General features: G+C 44.8%; 2 protein-coding genes across 4 annotated transcripts in view; one reads left to right on the top strand and one right to left on the bottom strand.

The window, feature by feature from the left end:
* Window positions 1-25,304, bottom strand: part of FGGY (FGGY carbohydrate kinase domain containing) — a 276,519-nt gene that overhangs the window by 237,532 nt on the left and 13,683 nt on the right. Inside the window, exon 2 of one of the 3 annotated variants that reach the window (XM_042873305.1) lies at window positions 10,200-10,333. The exons of 1 other annotated variant lie outside the window; for it this stretch is intronic. The gene's annotated coding sequence lies outside the window, so the exon portion shown is untranslated. Of the gene's footprint in view, window positions 1-10,199; window positions 10,334-15,190; window positions 15,257-25,304 lie in introns of those variants that run through there. One more of the 3 variants, XM_042873306.1, reaches the window with a different exon arrangement.
* JUN (Jun proto-oncogene, AP-1 transcription factor subunit) lies at window positions 15,685-17,193 on the top strand. Its single transcript, XM_042873312.1, has one exon. The coding sequence runs from the start codon at window positions 15,754-15,756 to the stop codon at window positions 16,696-16,698; it is 945 nt and encodes a 314-aa protein (XP_042729246.1). The 5' UTR covers window positions 15,685-15,753; the 3' UTR covers window positions 16,699-17,193.

The raw sequence follows: 25,304 nt of genomic DNA, 5'->3' as shown, positions 1-25,304 counted from the left end.
ACACTTTCCATTATTCAGAGGAGAGGATAACCCCAGCAGTGCTTGTAAACACAACGGCTTCCTCGAGAAGCAACAGCAAAAGCCATAAGGGAGGCTTTCCTTGTAAGTGAACCGCTGGTCCTGGGAGGGCCGTCCTCTCCGGGGAGCTGGGCTGCGGGAAGTGGGAGCAAGGAACTGCCTTTTTAGGAGCGTGGCTGAGCAGAGCCAGGAAGCGCTGGGGCTCCTGCAGCAGCAGGCAGAGCCTTTTAAGGACAAACACAGGTATTTGTCCAGCCTGCTGTGAGAGCTGTGCTAGGTAGCACAGCAAAGTGCGGCGAGGCTCTGCCGGCCACCGGGCACAGGGAACCTCGGCCACGGCCATCCCGCACACTGCAGACCCACTGCTGGCCGTGTGGCACTTCCAATAGGCCTTATTAGGAAGGCAAGAAGCTTAATTAATCGTTTTCAGATCTGCAAAGCCAGATGGTTTGTGGGTGAACTGTACGTGATTTTAATGTGACATTTTAAGGCGTTCAAGGCAACATCTTGGAGTGCGTCAGGAGTTTTTTTAACTACCTAAATGAGAGGGCAGGTTTTCAGAGGTGATGAGCAACTGGATTTTCTTCAGACTCCAACAGAAGGGGCAGGATACTCACAGATACATTCAGCAGGTTGCTTAAGCAAGTTTTAGGATCACATATGATTAGGGCTCCTTCCTAGTTGCCTAAAAATTAGTGCTACTGGACAGAAAAGTGTAAAGATTTGGGGTTTATTCATTCTAAATTACGTCTCTTTTTAGTATGAGTTTTATCCTTCTAGGGAGTAAAACAAAGTAATCCAATTCAGGCCAAATCCATCTATTTAGGATATATGGATAAGAGCCCCAAACACGACTTGTCCCATGTTGTTCTTTTTATTTTCCTGCCTAGCTTTCAGGAGTAAAAAGAGGAGGCTGCAAGTAAAATTGGAGCTGCCCACCTAGGAATAATGCAGCATCTCAGTTCAGAGTATGAAATGGCAAACTGGAATTCAAGGAATTACCCCTATATTTTGTCTTCTCGGTTTCTCAAGGTTAATCTTTGATAATTGCCTGCCTCAACATGCTGAGCAGAGTGATTTTTAACCAAAAGTGGCATATTTTAAACCAGAGACATGTGAATGATTTAATAGTTTTTATCTATGCCACATTTTAAAGCCACAGATGACAAGCACCTGTTGTACATCACAAACCACTGTCATCATTAGTGCCTTCAGGTAATAGTCTCAGCAGGAAGACCAAAACTTTGCTTAATCTTGCCACATCCCACTTGCAACATACTGGCAAGAAAACATGGGTGAACTACTAATTACACATGGATAATCACAGGGCATTGGTTTCTAGGATTCTTTACATGAGGCCCATCGGGAGAAACAGGTACACAGACAACAGGAAAAGTTATGTTAACCAACCAAAAAATACCTAGATACATGATAAACTTATTCAGTAGGAGCTGAGACATCATGTAGGACATACTCCAATTGCTGATGGGGCTGGGACTACACTTCCACAGCTCTAAGCGAGCACTAGGTTAAGGCTACTTGCATAAAAGGAATAAAAGTTTTGACAGCAGGCTTCATATTGTAAATTCCTCCTTTAAAATGACCTGCTTGCCAAAGCAGCGCAGCTGCCAGAAAGGGAGAAAAGCAGGCAAACTATTCCCTTAAAAGCAATGACCGTGCTACGCTGCTCAGGTACACAAGGCATCGCTCCAGAACTGGGGAACATTGGCTCATTAGGAGCAATTAAAAAAAAAGCAACAAAAAACACCTCTGAGGGGATTTTAAAAACAACAACTTCCAAAAACAAAACATGCATATATACCACATGCATTTGTTTATGCAGCTGTAATGAGTGATGAAATCCATTTATGAGCTGAAGTCACAAGATTCTAAGCAGGTCTTTGTTTAATCTCAGTAAGTCATGACATTTCCCCACTACTTATAATAATGTGATTTGGATCAACATTTTCAAATTTATGCACCTGGTTTTTAACAGTGCTTACCCACTGCACTTCTCTGAGTCACTGGAGACTGAACAGCCTGCTTCTGAGCCACCACTTCAATTAAGCATCCTAAGCATAGATAGAGAAATCTTAAGTTTAAAATAAGCATGTCATGTTTGGATTCAGTATATATTCTGCAGCTCACTCAAAATGTGACTATGCAACCTGCAAAGAGTGTAATCAAAATGAGACCATTAGTGGAATGAGTACTTACAGCATCAGCCTTTCTCTACCAAAAAGTTTTTCTAGATGGAAGCCTTTAAAAAACTTAAGAATGTTTTCTATAGACAATGGTTTCCTTCCAGCATCGCTGCTATGACTTGGAAGAATAAAATGATGAGAAGCACACCAGTGCTGCTTTCATTAATGCAGCATTATGTGCTGAATAACAAAGGTAGGACAGAGTACACAGGAAAAAAACATTCAGTGCTCAGCTAGACTCTAGATTACATAGCTGTAACAATATAGGAATCAATACTACTGCATATAAATCAGCATCGCATTTTTAGTTTTGCTGTTAAGTAAATTAAAATAAAACAAAAACCAACACCACTGCTTTTGCCATTGCACCTCTATTTGCTTTCCAAACATATCTGAGGTTTTATGACTACCAGATCAAAACTAAATGCTAACATAAACAGAATGATTCTTCTCAGTCTTTCTTTTAAGAAGGGAGAACAGACCTGAGTCCTGATCTGGACAAAAAGCAACTGATCTAATGTGCAAGAGCAAGACATCCCAGATGTAGAAAATGTCTCACAGCCTTCAAGGTTTGAATGAAAGTATTGCTGTCTCTACTCATTTCTCTATTCTGTTTCTCACCTTTTACTCTCAAGAGTCCCAAATTAGTCACGCAAACAGGTAGATTTTACACCATGTCATCAAATCAAGATGACAGAAGATTAGAAAAACGCAAGGATCTTTCACCTGAAACATTTTGCTCCAAGCAGCCTCATTTACACTCACAAAAACTCATAAAAAAAAATTAAAGACAACATCAGCAGCTTGGACTCAAACTTGGGAGTGTTCTAAAGAGGCCAAAGCCAAACATGCATAACCAGCAAAGTCAATATATCACCCAATTGGCACAAAGAGAATATGTTCCTGCACTGTGATTTTTGCTTTCAATCTCGTGTTGTTTATGTAAGAAAATATTATGCACTGTTGCCAGTGTTTTTCTTCATATGAAATCCTAAAATGACCATCAACATGAGGCAGCCAGGGAAGCAGTGGAACTTCTCAGATGCCCAGGGGCTCCTTCTGTGTCATCTTCAGATGTAGATTTGGTACGATTTTTTGTTACAGATGAGCACTTGGGAAGAGAGATGATATTTGCAGTAGGACAGCACAAAGGCTTTGCTGACTTCCATTTTCTAAGGAGGGCTGCATCGCTCACGTGTATGCAAGCCTTGACATCAAGAATCTGTAATATTCTTATCGCCACATCACTTTGCACATGGGAAAATAAACTCAGATGCAATACTGCTACCAAATTGGGATTATATTTTATATTCCTCCATTTCCAGCGTTGAGCTCAGTTATTTTCCCATAGGTTTTTGGAATCTGCTATACCAGTCTCCCAGAAAGAAAACGACTGTGACTACTTAAGTCAGAATACCAACTGGAAAACAAATATCAGAAGAAAATATTGATTAATATGCTAGTCTACATGAAGTAAATCCAGCTGAAAAGCTCTGAAAATGCACATGAAAAATAACTGTGAGAGTCTTAAGTAAACAGTTCCCTTACTGGATTTGCTGTAGCTGACTAAAACCTTTCTTCTCCATTCCACATTAAAGGAGAGCCCTAAAACCACATTTTGCATATTTCATTAGCTCAAATCTTTTCTAACCCGGTTCCCAGGGCAGACCAAGTCTAATAAACTTTTTAAATGAATCTAACACTGTTCTAAAATAACAGCATTAGAACCCGGTGGAGTGTGAACAACAAGGCTATCAATCAATGAGTATCTACTCTTATTCCCAGACCTTGGATGGAATTCTAAACAATTTTGGCCCCTAAGATTCACAATTTACTGAGCCTGAGCTAGCACAATAGCTTCAGTAATCAGTGTTACCCATCTCACGCTTCTGGCTGCTTTCATCACAAAGAATTACACATTTGGAGAAGAAAAACATTTTTGTGGCCGTTTAAATAAATCACAGCCGAAAGTTTGTAGAAGGCCAGAAAGCTAGGAGTCACCCTGTTAGAAACAGATTAGTGGGCAGAGGGCAGGTGAGGTGGTCAGAGGTGTATGGAAAGTATAATCTATCAGATTGATAGCACCACTATGTAGATGGCACAATGGTATCTTATCTTCCCAGGCCTGCAACCAAAATAAACCACATACAAGTCTTGGAGCCTGATTCTGTTGTCTTTAAGTACACACCCCTTAGGGTGGTGACCCAGGACACACCACACATCTTTTACTTCATGTAAGACAAAATCAAAACAAATATAATCAGTATTTTTCCTTTTTGGACTCTCACAGAGACTCTTTGATGTGTTTCCCCTAATCGTTTGGTCTTTTTAATCACCACACTCGGGGGTTTCTCTGAGATTATTATGGTCTAGGTTTTTACGTAACCTCTTCCAAGGGAGCACATTCCCAAGCTCCCAACACAGCAACTGCTGAAACAGTACACAGCAACTCTACACCAAAGAATATCTTGTCCAAATGAAACCAAAAGGGAACTTTAGATGAGTACATTCTGCTTAGGTTGGAATTTTGGCTCAGATACAGGAGTTCACGCTCCTGGTCTTGCAGAAAGCAGCACTAATGGAGATACTGAAAATGAAAGTATCTCTTCTAATTCAAAACTGAAAATCTGGCCACTTCTGTAACATGCTTTTATGCTCTGGGAAATTTTACTCACCTTTACCCATTCAGGAAGGGGAAATCCTCGGTGCTACGCCTCAAAGGGGGGGTTGTCACTCACTGACTAAACACAGGATTCCACCAGCAGTACAATTTAGGATCTATGGTATAAAACTAGCTACATTTCTAGCTTCTAGCCAGCTGCTCGCCCGTTTGTCTTTGGAGCAATTATTGTGATTAACGTGTAACTTCAATTCTCTTTGTCGATACTCCTATTTACACAGATAATCCTTAAGCAGATTACCACAACATTTTCAGTATTACCTAAGAGGTTCACTGGTGTGCTACAGTTCTGAACTTTAACAGGTCCAACAATAACAAAATGCCTAAACTTAAAATAGGCACCATGCAAAACCTGCATAACTGGAACATGTATAAAGTGCCCTGTATGCAGCTGCCAGTGGATCTGTGAGGTTCTGGAGTTAATTTCCATTTATCAGCTAGGAGTTACTGACACCCTGACACTCAGCTCTGTTGCTCTCTGCTGTCGAGACCTTGCACATGGAGGAAGAGAGAGGTAAGACAAGAACTGGAGACATCTTTATGTGGGAAGGTGCCCTGCTAAGAAACTGCTTACTGAACCTGACAGCAAGTGCACAAATAACATAGCAGGAGCATTCAGATGTACTCCCAGCAAAGGGAAGGACGAGGCAGTGACAATCAGAGCTATTACAAGACAAATACAAATTAAAGACACTGCCTTTAATCTCCAGGATACTAAAATATTTTTTGAGAGCTCCCAGTGTTTGGGGGAGGGGGAAGGATGAGAAAAGGGAATGGGGGGACAGGAGGCTGTCCTGAAACTTTTCTTACAGTTTGTATCACCCTTTTGAGGGGGGGGAAAAGAAAAAGTAAGCCTAGAAAAAGCAACAGAGGATTTTGAAACTATCAGAAAAGCTTCTGGTTGATAAAACTTTATAAAAGGTAGCTAACTCTTTGCAAAACTTCCCATGAGGCCTCAAAAAGCACCCTGGGCACACTTACATAGGCAGCTTTGCATATGAAGCGCTGTTTGGTTCAAAAAAACAATTGTGTATTTTTACCACTGTGGTTATTGCTGTCAATTGCCCCCCGGTTACTGATCTGTGAGAAGCAAAAAAAGTACTCAAAGCTACCACAGATTCAAAAGCATAACTACTGATGTTTATGGGATTTTCTGCATTTCTCCTTCTTACCCTGAGACTTCAACCTGCTGGTGAATGCTGCCACATATATTGCCTTTGTTTATCTGTTCTGTGGACCTCGTGGACAGAATCAGCACTCTAGCAAGAAAACTGCTATTGCTTATGCAGAATTTCCTTAAAATGAAAGCTTGCTGCCCATTAGCACTTCCCAGAAAGGTATACTGCTCTATCACCGCCCATATCAAATTCAAGTGCACAGACATGTTTACAGTACGTGCGGCAGCTCAGATAGGCTGGGCTGTTGCAATCCTGTTGCAATCCTGAGCAGAAAAGTTAACACTGGCATGCTGCTCCCACGCCCTCCCCTCTTCAGGCTTTACATTAACTCAGTGACACCCTGCTAGGCACAAGGTTTATTTACACAACACAAAGTCTTGAGACGAGCCTTTGTTTGACTACAATGTTGACAGGCTCGTGGAGCGCTACTGCCTATAGCAAAGGTGCGCTAAGAACCAACTGCGGACCACGTGTGAATGAAAGGTTTTGAAAGCAGCTTGATTGAGTTTCCAGATGCAGCACAATTCTCCTTTAGCCGAGAGCTGCTGGGACAAACTAGAGAAGCTCCTGGCTCTCACAGCCCAGGGAATTGCACTAAGGCAGTGGTTCTACAAGGATTTTAATCCAGCGTATGCTGGTGACGCTCTGAAAAGAAGGAAATTCCTCCTTCCCTGGCCATTCAGGCTTTTTGCTGGGATAAGATTTGAACTGGATGCATTTCCCAAAACGCTTCACCTCATGGTTGTGTCAGAGCAAGGGAGGGGACAGCGTGGGAGCAGGAAGAGGGCAGGACTGCCTCTTTTGTCAGCAGCGCAGGCCAAAAGCACTTGGGAGCTAACAACACGGTAAATTGTGCTGATTTACATCTGCTCCTTGGTTTTCCTAAAAATTGTTGCTGTGCAATTTAAAACATAGATATATGTAAAAGCTTGCAGGAAAGCTTAGGGGCAGATTTGCTGGGCGGAGTGTCCAGAGGGACTGTAAGCCTCACCTTTGCAGCAATGCCCTTTCATGCGAGCAGGGAGTGGCTGTTGCATTCACTCTCTTCCCCAAGGGGTGTGAAATGCAGAAGAGTTCCTGTGTTTCACGTGGTATCTTCTTGTCAATGTTTTGGACTAAGTATCAAAACTCTGTATTCAAAGAAACGGTCTGTGTGACTTTGGGAAGGTGTTGAGCACTGTGCCCCAGCTTCCCCATACTGGGAAACTGAAAAGCATTACTTTCCCCTACCCAGATTTTTGACAGTAACAACTCCAAATCATCGTCAGAACTTCTGACAGTGGTGGGAAAAAAAATACAAATACCTTTCCCCTCCTCTGCTTTCCCCCTCCAGCTTCCCCCAACAGCAACAAAAAAGAGTCCACAGCAACTGCAGGAAGATATTTGGGCAAAGTGTCACAGAGTGAAAATGGCATAAATCTCAGTGCCAGGATGTGCTCTACACGTTCTAAATGCATTACAAGGCTGATGAATTAATAAAAATGTCAATAGTTGATATCCTAAAAGCAAACAGGACCACTAACAAATATTTTATGCCAATAAATTAATCCTAGGTATTCTTCCAGATGAAATTCCATCCCTTATCTGTACCTATTTCCTTACTGCATTTTCAGAAAGAAAAGTAGATCATGCCACTTGCATAGCATTTTTTTTCCCCACAGAAAGGGGATCTTCATGCTTTACTACAACTTCAGTTATGACTGTTTTACAAGCAAGCAAAGCAAGCCAGAGAAATGCAAAAGTAACTTAAGGTCATTCAGTGGGGAGGCAGAAGCAGGGGAGGTTGTGGTTGTATCCCACTTGAGTTTACTCATTTCTCCTGCTTTTTCTCCACACAGAAAATAAAATTACTTCTCATTATACTTGTGAGGTGACATTAAAGAGGTGAACATATTTTTGCTTCACCTTGTAAATTCTTTTGGTTGCCTTGAATTGAATGTATATTCCCAACCACTAATGGTACAGGGTTAGGTAGGTGTTTTGCAGGCCAAGAACATAAATGTGAAATACACTACTGTTCTTATTAATATTTGTAAAATCATCCGAGGCTGAAATTGGCTATCATTGAATTGACCTCAGATCTTTGACATAAATGCCTATTTGAAGCACTTGGCAATAGGTTGTAAGCATCCACACCCAGAACATCTTTGCCTGGGCTTGCAGATTTGCCAGCCACACATCTTTTCCTACACTGACTGTAAGGAACGTAGTGGCTGGAAGAAATCAGCACCAAACATGCTTATGTAGAATAAGGCTACTTTGTACCATTAGCTCCTACAACATGTGTGCTTAACCTCTCTCATGTGACTCACCTGAGTCCACAGCCTTGGCAGAACAGAAGCCTCTGCAAGTATGTGCACATTACAGCTGGTACCCAGACCTCTAAATACCATGCAGTCCTTTTTGGAATGTCTTTCTAGTTATGTTCTCTGGAAAAAAACAACAGCCAAAAAACCAGCTGAATTTCAATTAGCAGCCATCACAGCCCTCAGGCTTTTGCTTTATTGTTGCCCTTTTATCCTCAAAATTTTCCTTGATCTCATGAGCTTGTTTCTAATATATTCAAATATTATGGCTTTTTATATGTTTCATATGTTCTCAACAGACTGTGTAAACAGTCCTGTGAGCTGACCAACGTGTCTGCCAAATGCACTGCCTGCTGTTCATGCAGTATTTCCTCTAGCACATATGTGAGCTGTGCTCCTGAAGCCACTGTAAGTAAAATGAACACAGGTAAGGATCAGTACTACCTGGGCAGAATTTTCCGTCAGTGCCTCGTCTCTGAAACGAGGGAAGGTACAAATACTGCAGTGTCAGTGACTGCACGTGATTTTTTACTGAAGAAAAGAGGTAAGTGCAATTTTCAGGGTTTCAAGTGGCCTGATTCTCCTCCTGCAGAAGCCCTGAGAAGCTGCAGTGGACAAGACCAGGACATTTCCACTTCAAGTGGGAGCAGCCAGCACAGTGGGGACTGTGTGATACGTCAGCTGTGCTCAGAGATCTGCCTGCTTACTATTTATCAGACAGGACTGAGGAAGAGTAGCAGTTTAGCAGCGTCTTCCCCACAGCTGAAGTCTTTAACTCTGCTTATTGTCCTACCTTTCCTCCTCTGTGCCCTTTCCTCCCTACAGTGCCTGCCTTAGCTGTTTGGCAACCCTCACTGCTCCCACACCATGACTCCAACTCAAATGACTGTCATCCAGAGGGAATGTTTCCATTTGAATGACATGAGCAGGCACTCGGTAAACTTCCCCACAGGCTCTGCCACTATAATCCCTGGGAAGAAGCAACCTGCAGGACCTACTTTCACTGTTCAATGCTTTCTCTGTTTATTGCTACCATTGTCAGAACCAGAAACATCACTCAAATTCACGCAGGAGTCCTTACATCTGTCAGCCACCAACCACTGGTGATACTCAGCATCAGAAACTCGCTGTCCATGCAAGCCTGAACCTGTAGCTTAGGGAAGGGGAGCTTGATTTCTCACTGGAAATTCCTATGCTCTGTGGTGCTCTATACAAGGCATTTTTGGTGTCATGCTGACTTGCTTCCTTTCCTTCTCCTGTTGCAAGCACTCCTTTATCCCAGGTTGCCAGAAGCCTACTGTTCCAACAGCTGCTAAGACAGAGTGAGGTGTCAACTTTGACGAGATGCCAGATTGCTTATTAATTAAAAAGCCAGGCATTTTGTATCCATTCTGAGACACTAATCAAAAGTAAACTATTTTATCGACGGCTCCCAACAGTTATATCTGGTTATTCTGAGGTATTTGGTCACAACTGGCAACATAACTCAATGCATTTTGTTGTTCCTGCTTACTTTAATAAAGATTTATCAAAATACCAAAATGCCAGAAAGCTCATTTCATTTCTGCACAGTGAAATCGTGCCTTGGTTGTATCTGAAAAAATGCACACTTCTGTTGGGATCTTTGTCTTCAAACACAGTAAATATCTTTTCAAAGGTGCTCATCTGCCTCTCCAGCACTCAGCATTAGTATGCTTCTATTTGTATGTTAATTTTTTTTTTCATACTGCTAGCCACAACCGAGCACTGCCTTCTGCTTCCCATATGCCACATGTCCTCCAGTGCCTCCTGTACAGCTTACTTTCAAACTCACTTCACTCTCTGGGCTCCCACTGTTGATCAGCTGCCTTTCTGCCAGCCTTGGTCGTGTGTTGGGGATTGTTGAAGTATAAGATCCAAAGGATAGGAACTTTGCCCAATTCTCTGTTTCTCAGAACACTGGATATGCTGTGGGATAGGAATAATGAACACAGAGGCATTAACAGCATGATACTTTGATTTGTAAAGCCCTAAAATTCCAAGGGGAGCAATACCCTGGGATCTCTTCACCTCTAAACAATGTAGCTAGCTTCTATTCACCCAGGTTTTTCATCAAAAATTATGCAAATAAATACAGCTGTTTGAATAACAAAAAACAGCTCATTAATGATTTGAAAATATACTTTTGAGTAACTGCAGTGATAACTCAAAGCCTCTATAAAGCTAGCAAGGAATGGAAAAAACGGAATAACTAAATAGAAGGTCATCCTCTCCACTTTAGAGACAATCATATTACATCTTTCACTCCTTTTTTGCTGCACATAAAACACCCAAGGTTTGAAATGCTCCAACAGTACTCATCATAAAATGGAAAAAGAAAACCCAACAACTGTTTTTAGTGGTTCCTCCTTCTCTTCTATACTCTGTTTACATCCAGCGTTGCTGTCATGCCCCAGAGGTAACCCAACAGGTCTTGCAAAGTCTCCTAACTTTGCCCCACCTCCATCATTCACAATCTTGTCTCTGTAACCTACTCATTTTCCTCCATTCCACAAAGTAGTAGTTTCAAAGAAATTCACAGATTAATTAAAATGATTGGTGGGATGAGTAGGTGAGGGGGACAGGCTAAAGGGCTTGACAAGAAGAAAGATGAAAAGGACTAAACGCATGTAGCTTGGTTATGCGATGACTAATTGAGGGTGGAGGAGATGGACACGATACTCATTTACAAGTGCTTGTAGTTCCGAGGAACCCTTTTCATGGACAAATGCTAGCTCAGGACCAAGTGTTGCGCCTTGTCTTACAGATCTGGTTTCAGGGTTCTTCACATCAAGCTCAGAGACCTCCTGCGCATTCACACCTCTCCCTTGGACCCTCAGAGATGATTTTTTATGTTCAGCTCTCAGCCAGACGCAGTTCCTGGATCCCCACGAGGCCACGTGAGCCCTGGTGAGGGCAAAGAGCAGAAGGAGCGGCCGTGGGGCCGGAAGCCGGGGGTGGACGATGTGGCGGCTCCGCCACACCTCTTGCACTGCAGGCTGAGGTGGATTTGAACCGGCCCTGAGAACACACCTTGAGGAACTCCTGAGAATTATTTTTACTTCCACTTACCCCAAGGAAACTCTGCTCCCTGTGCCCTTGCACCCCTGGCCTCTTTCACCATGCTCTGATACAGAACACAAAAGAAATACATTTGCTCCTTCTGCCCATTCCAACTCTCCCCTCCCTCAGCAGGGCAGACGTGCTCTGTAGCAGTTCATCAAAAAAAGAAGCTGCTGGAGAAGGTCCATGGATTCTCAGCCTTACCTCATGCAGAGGTGAAGCAGGTATCATGTTGGAAAGCACGAAGGGGGTCAAAAAGCAAATAAATGAAGGAGAGCATTTATAAGAATAATGCAGAAACTCCTTGTCGTAATATATCTAAGCTTAAAATATATATATATATTCTGCACACAAGCAAGCAGTTTCCTTCTGTCAGTGCTGTTTCCAATACAGAAACAGTAAAAACCTACTATTTTTTTTTTTCTAATAATCCAGAAATAAGCAAAAAGCACCTGAGATACAGGCCTGCAACAAACCAACCAACCTGTTTATTCCTGGACACCAAATATAGTGCAGATGGATGGAGTACGTATAAGAAATTTTAATTTGTCTTTGAAAAGCCATTTAATTATTCAGATTATCTGATTGCCTCAGTCAATCTCATATTGATTGATTAGAGAACTTTATAAATCAAAACCTGCATTATGCTGGTCAGAGCATCTGCCTCTCACAGCATCAGAGATATGCAGATTTCTAATTTCCAGTCCCTACCCATGGGTTTAGCTTACTGGGACATGGAAATGGCCATGGTTTATAAATGGGCCGCTAAGTGTTTTCGTTCTACTAAAGGAGTATTTGCTTAAGGACATCAGGAAAGAGGGGAAAGCCCTCAAGTAATAGCTGTTTAATAGACCAGAGCACAGCCCCAAGCTGCCAGCCCCTCGGCTGACGGCCATGGAGGATCACTGTGGCTGCACGCACAGGGAGCAGCGCTCAGTGACTCAGGTGGGAGCCGGGCGCTGTGCTGAGAGCTGAGCCGAGATCCCTGCCCATGGCCAAGCACCCGCCTGGCACTCATTCCCTGTTGGGATCAGAAGGCTGAAATCCCCTCAGAGCAGCAAAGAGCGTTGGTCTTGGGTTTCAGAGCTCTCCTGCTACGCGCAACCTTTATGGGCAAGCTGGCTGTCTATTACCAGGTAACCTTTAAGCGAGTAGTAATTAACATAATGAGTGGACTGATGGGTGTCCCCTATAGCTATGGGCCTCAGTAGCAACACGTCTCTGGCAAACTGGAATGTCTAGTCCTAAACTGCACCTTTGTAAAAGGAAGGAAGTAAAACTAAAATGGGCTGGGGATAAAAAAAGACCAAAGAAATAAAATGACTTTGAGTGAATATCTCCAGCCCGATCCAGCACTCACTGAGGCCAATGAAAATTCTGCACCCATACAGGTGGGGATGATGTGGACAGGCTGTAAGGGCCCACTTAACCAGGCTGGAGTGGTTAGAGCTACACTGACCAAGCTCCCTGATATGCAGAATGAATGCGGCTTTCTAGGACAAAACAGATGTGCAGAGGAAACAAAAGGACAACACTTTGACAAATTAAATATGTCAACAGTTAATTGGAACATCCTTTGTCGGGGTTATTTGTTTATACAGAAAACTGACTAAAGCAAAAGACTTGCAACGGTTTCCTACGTAACAAAAGCCACACACATAAAAGCCTTTTAGTTTAAAAATCATTTTAAAATAAAAACCTCCAGACAACAAAATGTTTAAAATTCACATCTTGCCTTTCTCCAGAATTTCTTCTTTGCACAGACAAGCCCTTTACATGGATCAAAATGGTATGCTGACACAACAGAGCCGGATCATTCACAGACTGTCTAAGTGGGAGTGTGGGCACAGCAGGAACATCAGGACAGCCCCATCAGGCCCGATGAGACACTCTGCAGTCCTAAGGCACACAAAACCAAGGCACGCACGCAGGAGTTTTGCCCTGGGATGCTCTCCCAGACACAAGCCATTTGCAGCTTTGGGATTTCCAGAGCCAGAGATTCACTGCACTCAAGAGCCCTTGAGAGACTTCTCTCCTGTGACTTCATCTAATCACTTTAAAACCCTTCCGTCTGCACAGCACCCTTTTGCCAAGGTGTTCCACAGCCCAACAGCTCTGCAAAGCAATTTCTCTCGTTCATTCTGAACCTGCCATCTGCCAGCTTTGCTCGGTGTCCTGTGGCAGGAGTCAGGCTCTGGCCTCTATCTATCTTTTATGTAAAGCTTAGGACAGAGCTAGGAAGCTGCTTCTAAAACTGATGACTTTCAGAGACTTCCCTACACACATGCAATAACCTCTGCTGAAGCTACAGAGGCAGCCGGGCAGCTTGAATTACCCGCACAGAGGTGCTCATTGCCTACGTGAAGGCTGTGCACACACCTGCAGCACACACCAAGTCCCACATTCGTGGGCAAACTGTACACTACAGACTGCTAGCACAAACCTACAGAGGTGCGTGGATTGGCTGTGTGATTCCAGCACACATGGGCGCATGGGTGAAATGAATACAATGACTGAAGTCAGGTGGGCACAGCGGGGGGACCGGGAGGAGATTCTATAGAAAAGGGAATAGTAACTTCTATCAGTGCATTCAGACATTCACTTTTAATTCACAGCTTTTTTTGTTGTTGTTTATTTCATTGTTGCTTCCCATGCTGTAACAGGTAATTATGTTGTTACGTCTAGAAAAAAATAGCACCGGAGAATTTTAAAGCGCATTTTTAAACCAAGACTTAAGCTTGTCAGCTTGGCACATCATACAAAGCGATGGAACCCGGCAGCCAGCAGCAGGACTTGTTGCCCCGGGTTCCCGTCCCGGCGGCACGCCGCGGGCAGCTCTACCAGCTGAGCTGCGAGTCGTTGCGGTCCGGAGGTGCGCCCCGCAGCTCTGCGGCAGCACAGACCTCCTTCCCCGACCGGATCCCTCCATCTCCCGCCGTTCCCCCCATGCCAAGCTGCGCTCACGCACTAACACCAGCACAGCGCTCTGCAACCGGGAAGCCGTCCCGAGTTTAAAGAATGACTGTAGGGAAACCCATCCCGAATCCGGCTCTCTTCCCGTCAGCTTTCTCCCGTTACTCCGGGGAGCTCCCCACCCTGGGAACGGACGCACCGTTCACCGCGGCGGCTAGGGGAAGCCGGGGCTGAAGGGAACCGGGCGGCCCCTCCTCGCCCGCCGGGGCTCGCCGGGACGGGAGGAGGCGAGGTGGAGCCGCCGCCACCTCGGGCACGCCCGCCCAGCGCTGGGCCCCTCTGCGATGCGGGGGCGGCCCCACAGCGCTGCGCTCCCGCCCCGGAGCGCAGCAACTCCCCCCAGCCCTGCCTGGAAGCGGCGGCAGCGGCAAGGAGGGGAAATCACGTGAGGGCTCCCCGGAGCGCCACCTCCAGGGTCGTACCACCGGGAGGCGGGAGGGGCGGCGGGCAGAACTGCGCCGTCGAACGGAGGAGCGCGGCCCGCCCTCCCCCGCACGTCGCACCTCGGCCCCGCGCGGCAACGCAACGCAACGCGACGCGATGCAACGCAACACGATGCAATGCAATGCGCGGGCGGGGGACGCGGCGCGGGGCGGCAGTGCTGCACCCCGGCACGGCGGCGGGCGGGCGGTACACGGACCGTGAGGAGGCGCCGACAGCGGCCAACCCCGCTCGAGCTCGAGACGCGGTAACCAGATATTCAAAAACAATACGTCAGCCCACAATGCCCCGGGCCGCCGCCAGCATTACCTCATCCCACAAGGCCCCGCGCCGGCGCTGAGAAGCTTCTAGGGGTGGGGTGGCCATGGCGACCGGCTGCTATGCACCGGGCCGGGCCAGCGGCCCGCCTCCCCCGGGAGAGGCGGCGGCAGCCAATGGGGAGCCCGCGGGGTGACATCATGGGCTATTTTTAGCGGGCTCCCGGTCGCTGATAAGTGAAGGGCTGCACGCCGCGAGCGGGCTCAGAGCGCGGGGCGGGCGGGCGGCAGCGCGACTGAGTCAGCCGCCGGAGCGGGCAGGGCCGAGCGGCAGCGCGGAGCCGGGAAGTACTCGCGGCGGCGGCGGCAGGAGCGGCCCGGCCCGGCGGCGCGGCGAGGCGAGGCGGCCCGGGAAGCGCGGCGAGGCGGCCCGGGAAGCGCGGCGAGGCCCGGCGGGCCCGGCCCGCGCCGGGAGGAGCGGCGGCGTCCCGGCTAGAAGTAAGGCTCCGCGCGCTCCTCACCCCAACCCGCGCGGCCGGGAGCGCTGTGGGGCGGCGGCCGGGACGCTCCAGCGCGCTGCCGCGGCTCCCGGCGCCACTCCGCGGGCTCTGTTCTATGAGTGCAAAGATGGAGCCTACTTTCTACGAGGATGCCCTGAACGCCAGCTTCGCGCCGCCGGAGAGCGGCGGCTATGGATATAATAACGCCAAGGTGCTGAAGCAGAGCATGACGCTGAACCTGTCCGACCCGGCCAGCAGCTTGAAGCCGCACCTGAGGAACAAGAACGCCGACATCCTCACCTCCCCCGACGTGGGGCTGCTGAAGTTGGCCTCCCCGGAGCTGGAGCGGCTCATCATCCAGTCCAGCAACGGGTTAATCACCACCACGCCGACCCCGACGCAGTTCCTCTGCCCCAAGAACGTTACCGACGAGCAAGAGGGCTTCGCCGAAGGCTTTGTGAGAGCGCTGGCGGAACTGCACAACCAGAACACGCTGCCCAGCGTCACCTCGGCCGCCCAACCTGTCAGCGGTGGCATGGCACCTGTGTCCTCCATGGCTGGCGGCGGCAGCTTCAACACGAGTTTGCACAGCGAGCCCCCAGTGTACGCCAATCTCAGCAACTTCAACCCCAACGCGCTCAACTCCGCACCCAACTACAACACCAACGGCATGGGCTACGCGCCGCAGCATCACATAAACCCCCAGATGCCCGTGCAGCATCCCAGGCTTCAGGCTCTGAAAGAAGAGCCTCAGACTGTACCTGAAATGCCGGGGGAAACCCCTCCCCTGTCCCCTATTGACATGGAGTCGCAGGAGAGAATCAAAGCCGAGAGAAAACGCATGAGAAACAGAATTGCGGCGTCCAAATGCCGGAAAAGGAAGTTGGAAAGGATTGCCAGGTTGGAAGAAAAAGTGAAAACTTTGAAAGCCCAGAACTCAGAGCTGGCATCCACTGCCAACATGCTCAGAGAACAGGTTGCACAGCTTAAGCAGAAGGTCATGAACCATGTCAACAGCGGGTGCCAGCTAATGCTAACACAACAGTTGCAAACGTTTTGAAGAGACTGACTTAAATAGGAACTGTGATGTTGTGGTATAACTAAACAACAAACCAAAAGCGGCGGCCGCGTAAAGCTCACGGTAAAAGCTGAGAGGCTGCGAGTCCTGCCTGCGTGCTGCAAAGCGCATGTGTGGAAAGACTGGCGAGCCTTCAGCTTGAGTTGGTGAAGCAGCCAGCACCGCTCCGAGGAGTGCTGTTCCTGCTCTGATGAGGCGTCAGATCTTCGTTTAACATTGACCAAGACCTGCATGGACCTAACATTCGATGATCATTCAGTATTAAAGGTTAAACTGCAATAGAAACTGTAGATTGCTTTATGTAGTATTCCTTAAGAAAAAAAAAAAAAGGCGGGAGGGAGGTTTGTGGGAGGCTGATAAACAAACAAGAACTGTTCTGCCTGCCTTCAAGTAAATGGTGTATGTACATATCCTTTTTTATTTTATTTTATGAAAGTTGATTAATGTCAATAAACTACTTCATGACTTTGTAAGTTATTTTTATGTTGTTCATTTGGGTACTGCCCAGTATTGTTTGTAAATAAGAGGCTTTTTTTTAGCACTCTGAGTTTACCATTTGTAATAAAGTATAATTTTTTTAATGTTTCTGTTTCTGGAAAAAAAAAATCTAGAAGGTTCTATTATATTTAAGAAAAATAAAATACTTAAAATGCATTTCCTCCTCACACTTTTTTCTTCTTCTTATTATTATTTTTGCCAGTACGGGAGTTAGGAAAACACCCTTTATGCTGAACTCTAAAGGGCAGGGATTGTGTTAAACTCGCTCTGTAACTACAGGCATGTCCTGGAGAACGTGTGAGGAGGAGACAGAGGGGGGGAAACCAGATCCTGAGCACTGAACAAACAGAACTTTTTGAGTTGTCTTGGAGTTGCAGTTGCTAACCTTAGCCTGAGAGGAGTGCTTGTGTATTGTAGTGGCCCTGCTGGGGCAGCTGACTTCGGCTTTAGGCAGGCTTTAGATGGTAGGAAGCCTGTGTGTGAGACTGCTCTGCACTTGTAGCTGGCTGCCTGTGCTCTTGCATGCTTTTTATTAAGCTAATGCCCTCAAGCAGGATCAGGCAAGAGGCTGTTTGCTTTTCTTTTTAACAAAAGTGCTCTAGACTTCAAAAATAGAAATATTCACCTTCATTCCTGTGTGCTCTTTCCACAGTAAAAGGCAATCTGTTTATAGTTGTGAAAATGCTGTTGTCGGTGAGGAGAAAAAAAAAACAAAAACAGAAAACTTGTCTTTGAAATCCTTTCAGCTGTTACTGCAGGTTCTGTTTAGCAATAGGAAAACTGGGAAAACAACGTAGCAGGAAGTGAAAAGACATGATGGCAACTTTTCTGGTGCTTCCCATGTATTTTTAATATAATCTTGTTTCTTAGTGCAACAATGTAAACATCTACCTTAGAGACATGCTACTCAACTGGTGGGGGGAATGATTTTGATGCCACGCTTTCCAACATGCGGCACCCAATTCATTTGCTTCAATAGCTACAAATATGAGGAGAGAGCAGATGTTCTGTTTGATGCTGATGGCCAAATAGCAAAGAGCAGAAGCAGAAAATATTACAGACTAACTACTAGTAAAGTAATGTTATTAAGGTTTTTAGACAACCCTAATCCATATTCTAAGGAAAAAAAAATATGTTTATCTGCAGTGACAGCCATGTGTAAGGTTGCATCACAGAGTGCTGAGAGCAGACCACTTACTGTCAGCATAGAGATACCCTGAAACTTCCAACTGAAGTGCATGCAAACATCAGTTCCTCACAGGAAGCACGGAATTATCTTTCTTTTGACTTTTTTTTCTTCTGCCCAAATTGTATGGAGTTAATGATAAGGGTTGTTTTAACGGGTAGAATGTGATATTGTGGCAGTATCCTACATCGTAACCCAAGCGTGGGGGCCAGCACTGTTTAGATGCTGTTTGCTGCTGTCAGAGGAATACTCTTGTAACAACACCAACCAAACAAAGGGTTACTAGGAGGATACTGTAGTTTGCCAAGAGCACATTTTGCTGATGTCAGCAACCCGGAAGGTAAGTTGATTTTGACCATATGTAGGAATAGACAGCAGAGGGATAATGCACAGCACTGCTGGGTGTGGTTTTACAGGGATTTAAGCAAGTGCCAACTAGCAAAATAAGCAGGGCAAGGAGATTAATTACCTGCAAAGGTGCCTGTTCAACTCTCCATAGTGCTGGGTTATGGAATAGATGTTACTAGCAAGCATTTTGCTTAATCACCTAATTACGCAAAAAATAAATACATTATATAAAATACTATGTTAATTAAATACAGCTGAGTGACAGTCTGCTCCACCCTATCCTTCTACGCGCACACAGGCACTTAGCACCGCAGTTAGAAGTTTTCTCTCTCCAGTTCCACATTCTGAAGCACTGGCAAAAAAAGTTACTGAGTAACAGTGCTGCTGGTTCGGCAGACACGCAATTACCTGCCCAGGCCCAGCCCAGGAGGTGCTGTGGTATTCAGTGCCAGTCACACAGGTTCACAAGGAGACAGGGAGGACGTAGCACGAATCCTTTCCTATATCCCATGTCTGAGGATCGAGCCTGACGTGGGGCAAAGTAAGTTTACATTACCTCCACCTCCGTCTGTTTTGTAAACAGTGTGGTGGGATGTGAGCCTGTTTCTGTCTGGTGCACTTCAGAACAGATTAAAGCCCAGCACTCCTAGTGGATTACCAGATCACTTGGTGATCAATAAGCATGACTGTACTGAAAGACATGCATGCGTTTATATGTGGTGAAATGCAAAGTTTTCACACCTACTTAACTTGAGATTAAAATTGCCTAATGCGTTGTGTGCCTTACTTCTATAAGGAAAAGTCCATTTTCTTTGAGATTTAGAAACTCTTTTTGTTGCCCCAGCTGTACTCACAAGGGAATATTTTGCAAATAACAGCATTGTGAGCATGTATTTTGTTTGGCTGTGAGTGCTGTCAGCGGATTCAGGAAGTGAAGTCAGAAAAAGGCAGGGTTTCAAACAGGGCAGGCTACACCGAAATGCCTAGGCAAAGAGCCTCTAATCAGAACAACATGTTTGGGCTACAGAAATATTAATTAGAACTTGGGTCTGCACAAAAACAACCAACTCCTCACACTTCTATCCCATGAACTGAAGTGAGCTGCGAGGAGGACAGAATAATTCTAAATCCAAAGTACTTGTCACTACAGAAACAATAGTAACCATCCAACTTACTCCAGTGGAGAAGTGTTAGATGCCAGCCAGATTTAATGTCAGAGCATTGTAGCAGTTATTGACATAGTCCTTCATCCTTGAGTTGCTCAATTCTCCGCAGGTCAAAAAATACTGACCTCAAAATACAGCACTTCAGTACCAGTGTGCATTCAGGCAGTGTGTACCCACTTAATGATGAAGATGAGATGAGATGCCATAATTTCCTATAGAATTATAGGAACCCGCCAAGACGCACAGCCATCACTGTTCCTATTCACTATTCACTAATAACCTGCCATCACTATTCCTCTAAACCTGCGTGGAAACCAGACTGACAGTTTTGTCTCATGCAGAAGCCTAAGGAATCCATTAAGATAATTGTTTTCTGAAAAAGTAAATAAGCCTTTCAATAAAGTACATTGCTGCATATGCATTAATGATCCTATCCTCCCAGCAGCGGAGGAAGCAGAGAATCTAATTTGCAGGCAGCCGGGTTGGTTGTACAGCAGGCTTACATCGCTTATCTAGCATCGTGCAGCACATGCAGAGGCTGCACAGGGCAGTGTGAAGCCTGAACCAGCAGCAGAACTGGAAGGTGTGTCCAGCTGGATCAGCACGGCACTCTGCCCACTGAATAACCTGAGCCAGGCTGCAGGTTTATTAGCTGGGCAGCATTAATGAGCAGCCTGCGGAGGCGGGTGGACCGGCTCAGGCCAGAGCAAGCTTGGGCATCCTGGAGTAGTTACAGCATGGAGCGAGGTGTCCCACGGCCAGAAGCACATGGCAGAGCTGAAAAACCAGAACATTTATCTTTGATACCAAGGTGAATGCCTTCCCTGCTTTTCATCTCTTCCTTCCTATTCCCAAGACAGGTACAAAACAGCGTAGATTTACCAACAACTAGAAATTAAACCAGTTCAGGCAAAGTTTCTCTATTAAAAAAAGTTACAAACAACATAAGTGAATGCAAAATGCTGCTAATGAACAGATGGACGGTAAGGAATAATATTTGACATTATTGTGTACACAAATCCATTATGAAACAGAATACGTCTTATTAACATCAGCTATGGGACAGGGAGAGGGAAGATGGTATTCGTGTTCCAGCTGAAGAAAAGGAAAATGTAGGTGGGTCGCATTGTGGGAAGGTGATCATTCCAGAGATGTGCTCTTGTTTCTACAAACTGCACGCACTGCCAACAGCACTGCCTGCCCCCGAGGGTGGAGGCCATCCCAATTCCACACGTACGTATTATTGCTGACATCGACATCACAATATATTCTCGGAGCAGAGCTGGTGCTTCTTACAAAGAGAACTTGTAAGAAGTCATCGCCTCAGTTACCATGATAGCCTCTGATTACCTATGCACACCTGGGCTCTCTTTTCCAGTTTCACACATTACTCTTTGCAGTACATGTTTTGTTAAGGAATGATGGCACTACATAAATCAAACTAGGTCCCTTAAGTATTCCAAATACTAGAAAACAGTCGCAGTGGGAAAACAGAGCTTTTTAAAAAGTTAACTGAATATTCAAAACAATGATGACTTTCTTAGCCATAGAGTAACAGCAGACACTGGGCAGGAAACTAATTAAGGAAAATGAGTGAAGAAAGTAACCTATTATTGAAGTCTTAAGGCAGAATTGAGTAGGTTCTGACCTGACGTGATTAATCCAAATCTACACAAAAATACCTCAGAACTAACTGTGGATGAGAGCAGAGGAAGAATTAACATTTATCTTCTTCTGTCCCACAGTTATTTTGTGTTTCTAGCCTTGAATTCTCCAGGCAATTTTTATGTTAATTCCATAAACAAAAGGACCAAAAATTTGCTAGAAACTCCTCCAAACTGACCTTTCTTCTTTATTCTCTTTCAAATTTAAAAGAATTCCTGTGAAATTGCAGCACAATAACACCAAAGATGTGGGAAATGAGACGCAATTCCAGCAGATGGAGCTCAAAAGCAAACAGTGCTGGAACGCACTGCACGGAGCCTTGCAGCACGAGCTTTTGTGTAAATGGTGGAGCAGCCAGAAAAGACTTCAGATGGAACCTGCAATCATGCAAACCTTCTCAAATCGATGCATTTTAGCTGCTTCACTTAGATCTTAAAGCAACCACTGCAAGTAGTGGGAGATCCTGCATCATTGTGACCACAGAATAACCCCAGCTATTTCAGAGGACACTACGGTTCAAAACCCAGCATCTATGAGCTTTGAATTTGCATCCAGGATGCCAAACTAATGAGGATGAGGACTGTTACTGTGCTTCCTGTGTCTCAGCTAAGGCATGAAAACATGCACGATGCAGTTATCTACTGAATGTTGCCATTCAAACTCACACAGTGATGCAGGTAGCAGCCACACTGAAAAGAAGTGACTTCAGAAACGTTGAATCTCCACTAGAAGGATTAGCAGGAGGTTGAAAAGTGCAGCCCTGCACTACAGAAGTTAGAGATTACCTGGAGAAACTTCTCTAAGTTTCTGACCTCTGTGTGACCACAAATCAAAGCACTTTGGCAGCTTTTGAATGAAAAGCTCATTTTTGTTTCTGTCCAAAAGTAGTTTTGGAACTTTTAACGCTAGTAAAAATTGCAAGCTGCTGCTCTCCCTGTACAAACTCTGGTTGTTTTGTTTTTACCTTGAGAAGTGAAATAAGGAAAGTTCCTCTTGAAACAAAGCCATAGCACTTCAAAGGCATGGGTCAGGATTTATTCAGTTTAACTTCTGACAGTGAGTTTTCTAGGTTAGGAGACACCAGGAGCTCTCTTTGGACTTAACAGAGTCCAACAGTGCATGCATCTTCAGAGAGTGAGCTGGGTACATGAAATAGCAAGCTGGGAGTACCCACAACTCAGCTGTCTGGTTCTTTAACTGAAAGGCTTTTGGTCAGATAGGACAAAACCTGGGTCTGATTTACCTGATTAGAAAAAGGAGGCCTTTCCTTCTTCTGAACAGAAAAGTTCATAACCATCATGTGGTAATGATGAATGAATTTCTGTACACAAAATGCTATTCTACTGCATCACACACCAAAAGTACACCATTTTCCCCATCTACAAACAGCAAGGTGTCCCTTTACCATTCAAAACATTAACCGTTCAAAACTCCTTACAAGAAGTAATTAACAACAAGATTCATTACAAACCCTCCCTTGCTATGTCTGGGCCTCAGTCAAGATATGATCCTTATCACACTGAATAAACACATAGAGTCTGACCCAAATACCTAAAGGGGAGAAAAGGAAATGTAATTCTCAAGGCCAAATGCATCTCTTGTTTGGATCTGCTGTCAAACAGATTGCCAGCTCTCCTTGTTTTCTGATTGAAGGAGACAATTTCTAAATATGAATATTCAAGTTATTTAACAAAGTACTTTTATCCACAAAAACAAACAAACAAAACTATACAAGGCTATACATGAAGCATAGCTGGCTTTGGTACAAGAGTTTACAGTTAGCTTGCAACAAGGTCGTTGACCAGAGCAAGCCCTTGGCAAGTTAACAGCAAAGTTTCCTTCTTTAGATGACAGAAAATAAACAGAATTCAGTGGTCTTGGTCCAGTTTCCTTCTCCTTTAAGCAGAGATTTTCTAACCCATATCTTTCCAGTGCAGCCCTGCAGGAAGCAGTACATCTTTATCTAACTTCCCACCACATTGGTTCTCAGGGCTGTGAAAAATGGACCACCATTCAACTATGCAGATTCAGCTGGGCTTGTAATATTTCAGCTTGGTTAGAGACTTGTGAATTATATTTGCCACTCGTGCCCTCCCCAGTGCAGCTAAGTGTGGCATATTAAGGGAAGTGCCCCTGACTGAGCTTCACCACTATGAATAGCTGTTACTTCCATGTACTTTTGCAAAAGTAACAATAAGGTTGCCTGCTTTGGTTCTTTTCTTCCCAAGATAACGACTGACAGTTACCAAAAACTAGCCCAAATCCAAAAGATGCTGGGTAGAAATAGCAGCTCTGGAAATCAGACCACTGATAAATACTGTGAAGAAAGCATGTTTTCAAAATCATACTCTCTTCTTGTTTGAGAAACAGGGATCGCTGGCAACCTCCAAACTACCAGGGATTGAGACAGAACTCTTTAATTCATTCTTCCCAACTTCAATTATACTGCAAAAATGCCCAGGCACATCTTGCACCAGTTTTATAACTTAATTTTCATTCACGCTTTTGGTTAAACAAGCTCAACTTCCCATATGGACAAAGCTATAAAACGTGGTTTGACTTTCACAGAGAACAATTTTCCTGCACCCATTAACTTGACTTGGGAACTGAGTCCTTAGTATACCTGCTTATATGAAACTGCTTTTTGTGAGATGACTAACTTTGTGCATATATATTTAAAATTATTTAAGAGGGCAGCGAGGTTATTATTCTAAGTCTTATAAATGGAATTCCTTGCACATGCTCCTGATGTTGGCTTCCATGCCTGTTTTGAATTTACTTACAAAATATATCGGCACACCCAAAACTTGTTACAAGCCATTTCCCCGGCCCCCTCTGTTCGCTGTTTTATCATTCTTACATGCAGAAATTGCTTCTGTGTTTTTCACTGCACAGGAAATGCCAGACTGGCAATATGAGAAAGGCTTGCTTTTTAGCTTAATGTCAATTGTTCTTTCTTCCACGGTTACGTGCCTGTGGGCTGGATGTGGCATCTGGGTTCATGGAATGCTCTTACTCTCAGCATGTATGGTATCTACTTGCAAAGCCAGTTACTTCTCCAATCCAACTGCAAAAGGTAACAATGACAAAATAAAATGACAAAAGGAATAACATAATGAGCTCAGGGAATGGAAGATGTAACGCAGTTACTCTTTTTCTGTTAGAAACAGCTCAATCCCTAAATCTGCTGCAAATTAAGAACATATGCATCTCAGTTTAGGAACAGTAATGCCTGGTTTTCTGTGGTCTTTCTTATGGCATTCTCTCCTGAAATTTAGTTATAAGTGTTTTGACAGGTCTGCAGTCTGATCTAAGAAGCAAAAGCTAATGTTATCCCCTTTGGGAGTGCACTGTGCAGTGCAGCCACAGAAGTGCAGGCCTGCCAACCTGTGAGAAGCATAGCATTGCTGTCCTTGTCCTTTAGGAGAGTCTAACTTCTGTAATAGCAGTATGATCAAAGGGCACTCAGATGAAATAAAACTCCTTGTCCTGTACCACTGTGGAGAAACAGGAACAACCAAGATCAAGCAATTAACACTCAAAAATAGAAGCAAATTCCTCACTGTTTCTAAGGTTGAGCTGATATAATGTCAGACAATATCACTGCAAGAGGTGAAAGCAGAAGGTCTCCACGTAGCCATAAAAATGGTCACTTTCACAACACAACAAAAAATGAGAGTTTATAGTACTGAAACCCCCAAATATATTAAAGGCTGTTTAAATTA

This window comes from Lagopus leucura, unplaced genomic scaffold, assembly GCF_019238085.1.
Source record: "Lagopus leucura isolate 7727_CA_CO unplaced genomic scaffold, USGS_WTPT01 Super-Scaffold_100009, whole genome shotgun sequence".
Lineage (NCBI taxonomy): Eukaryota > Metazoa > Chordata > Aves > Galliformes > Phasianidae > Lagopus > Lagopus leucura.
Note: the sequence above shows the minus strand (reverse complement) of the source record. Positions and strands in the feature narration are given on the sequence as shown.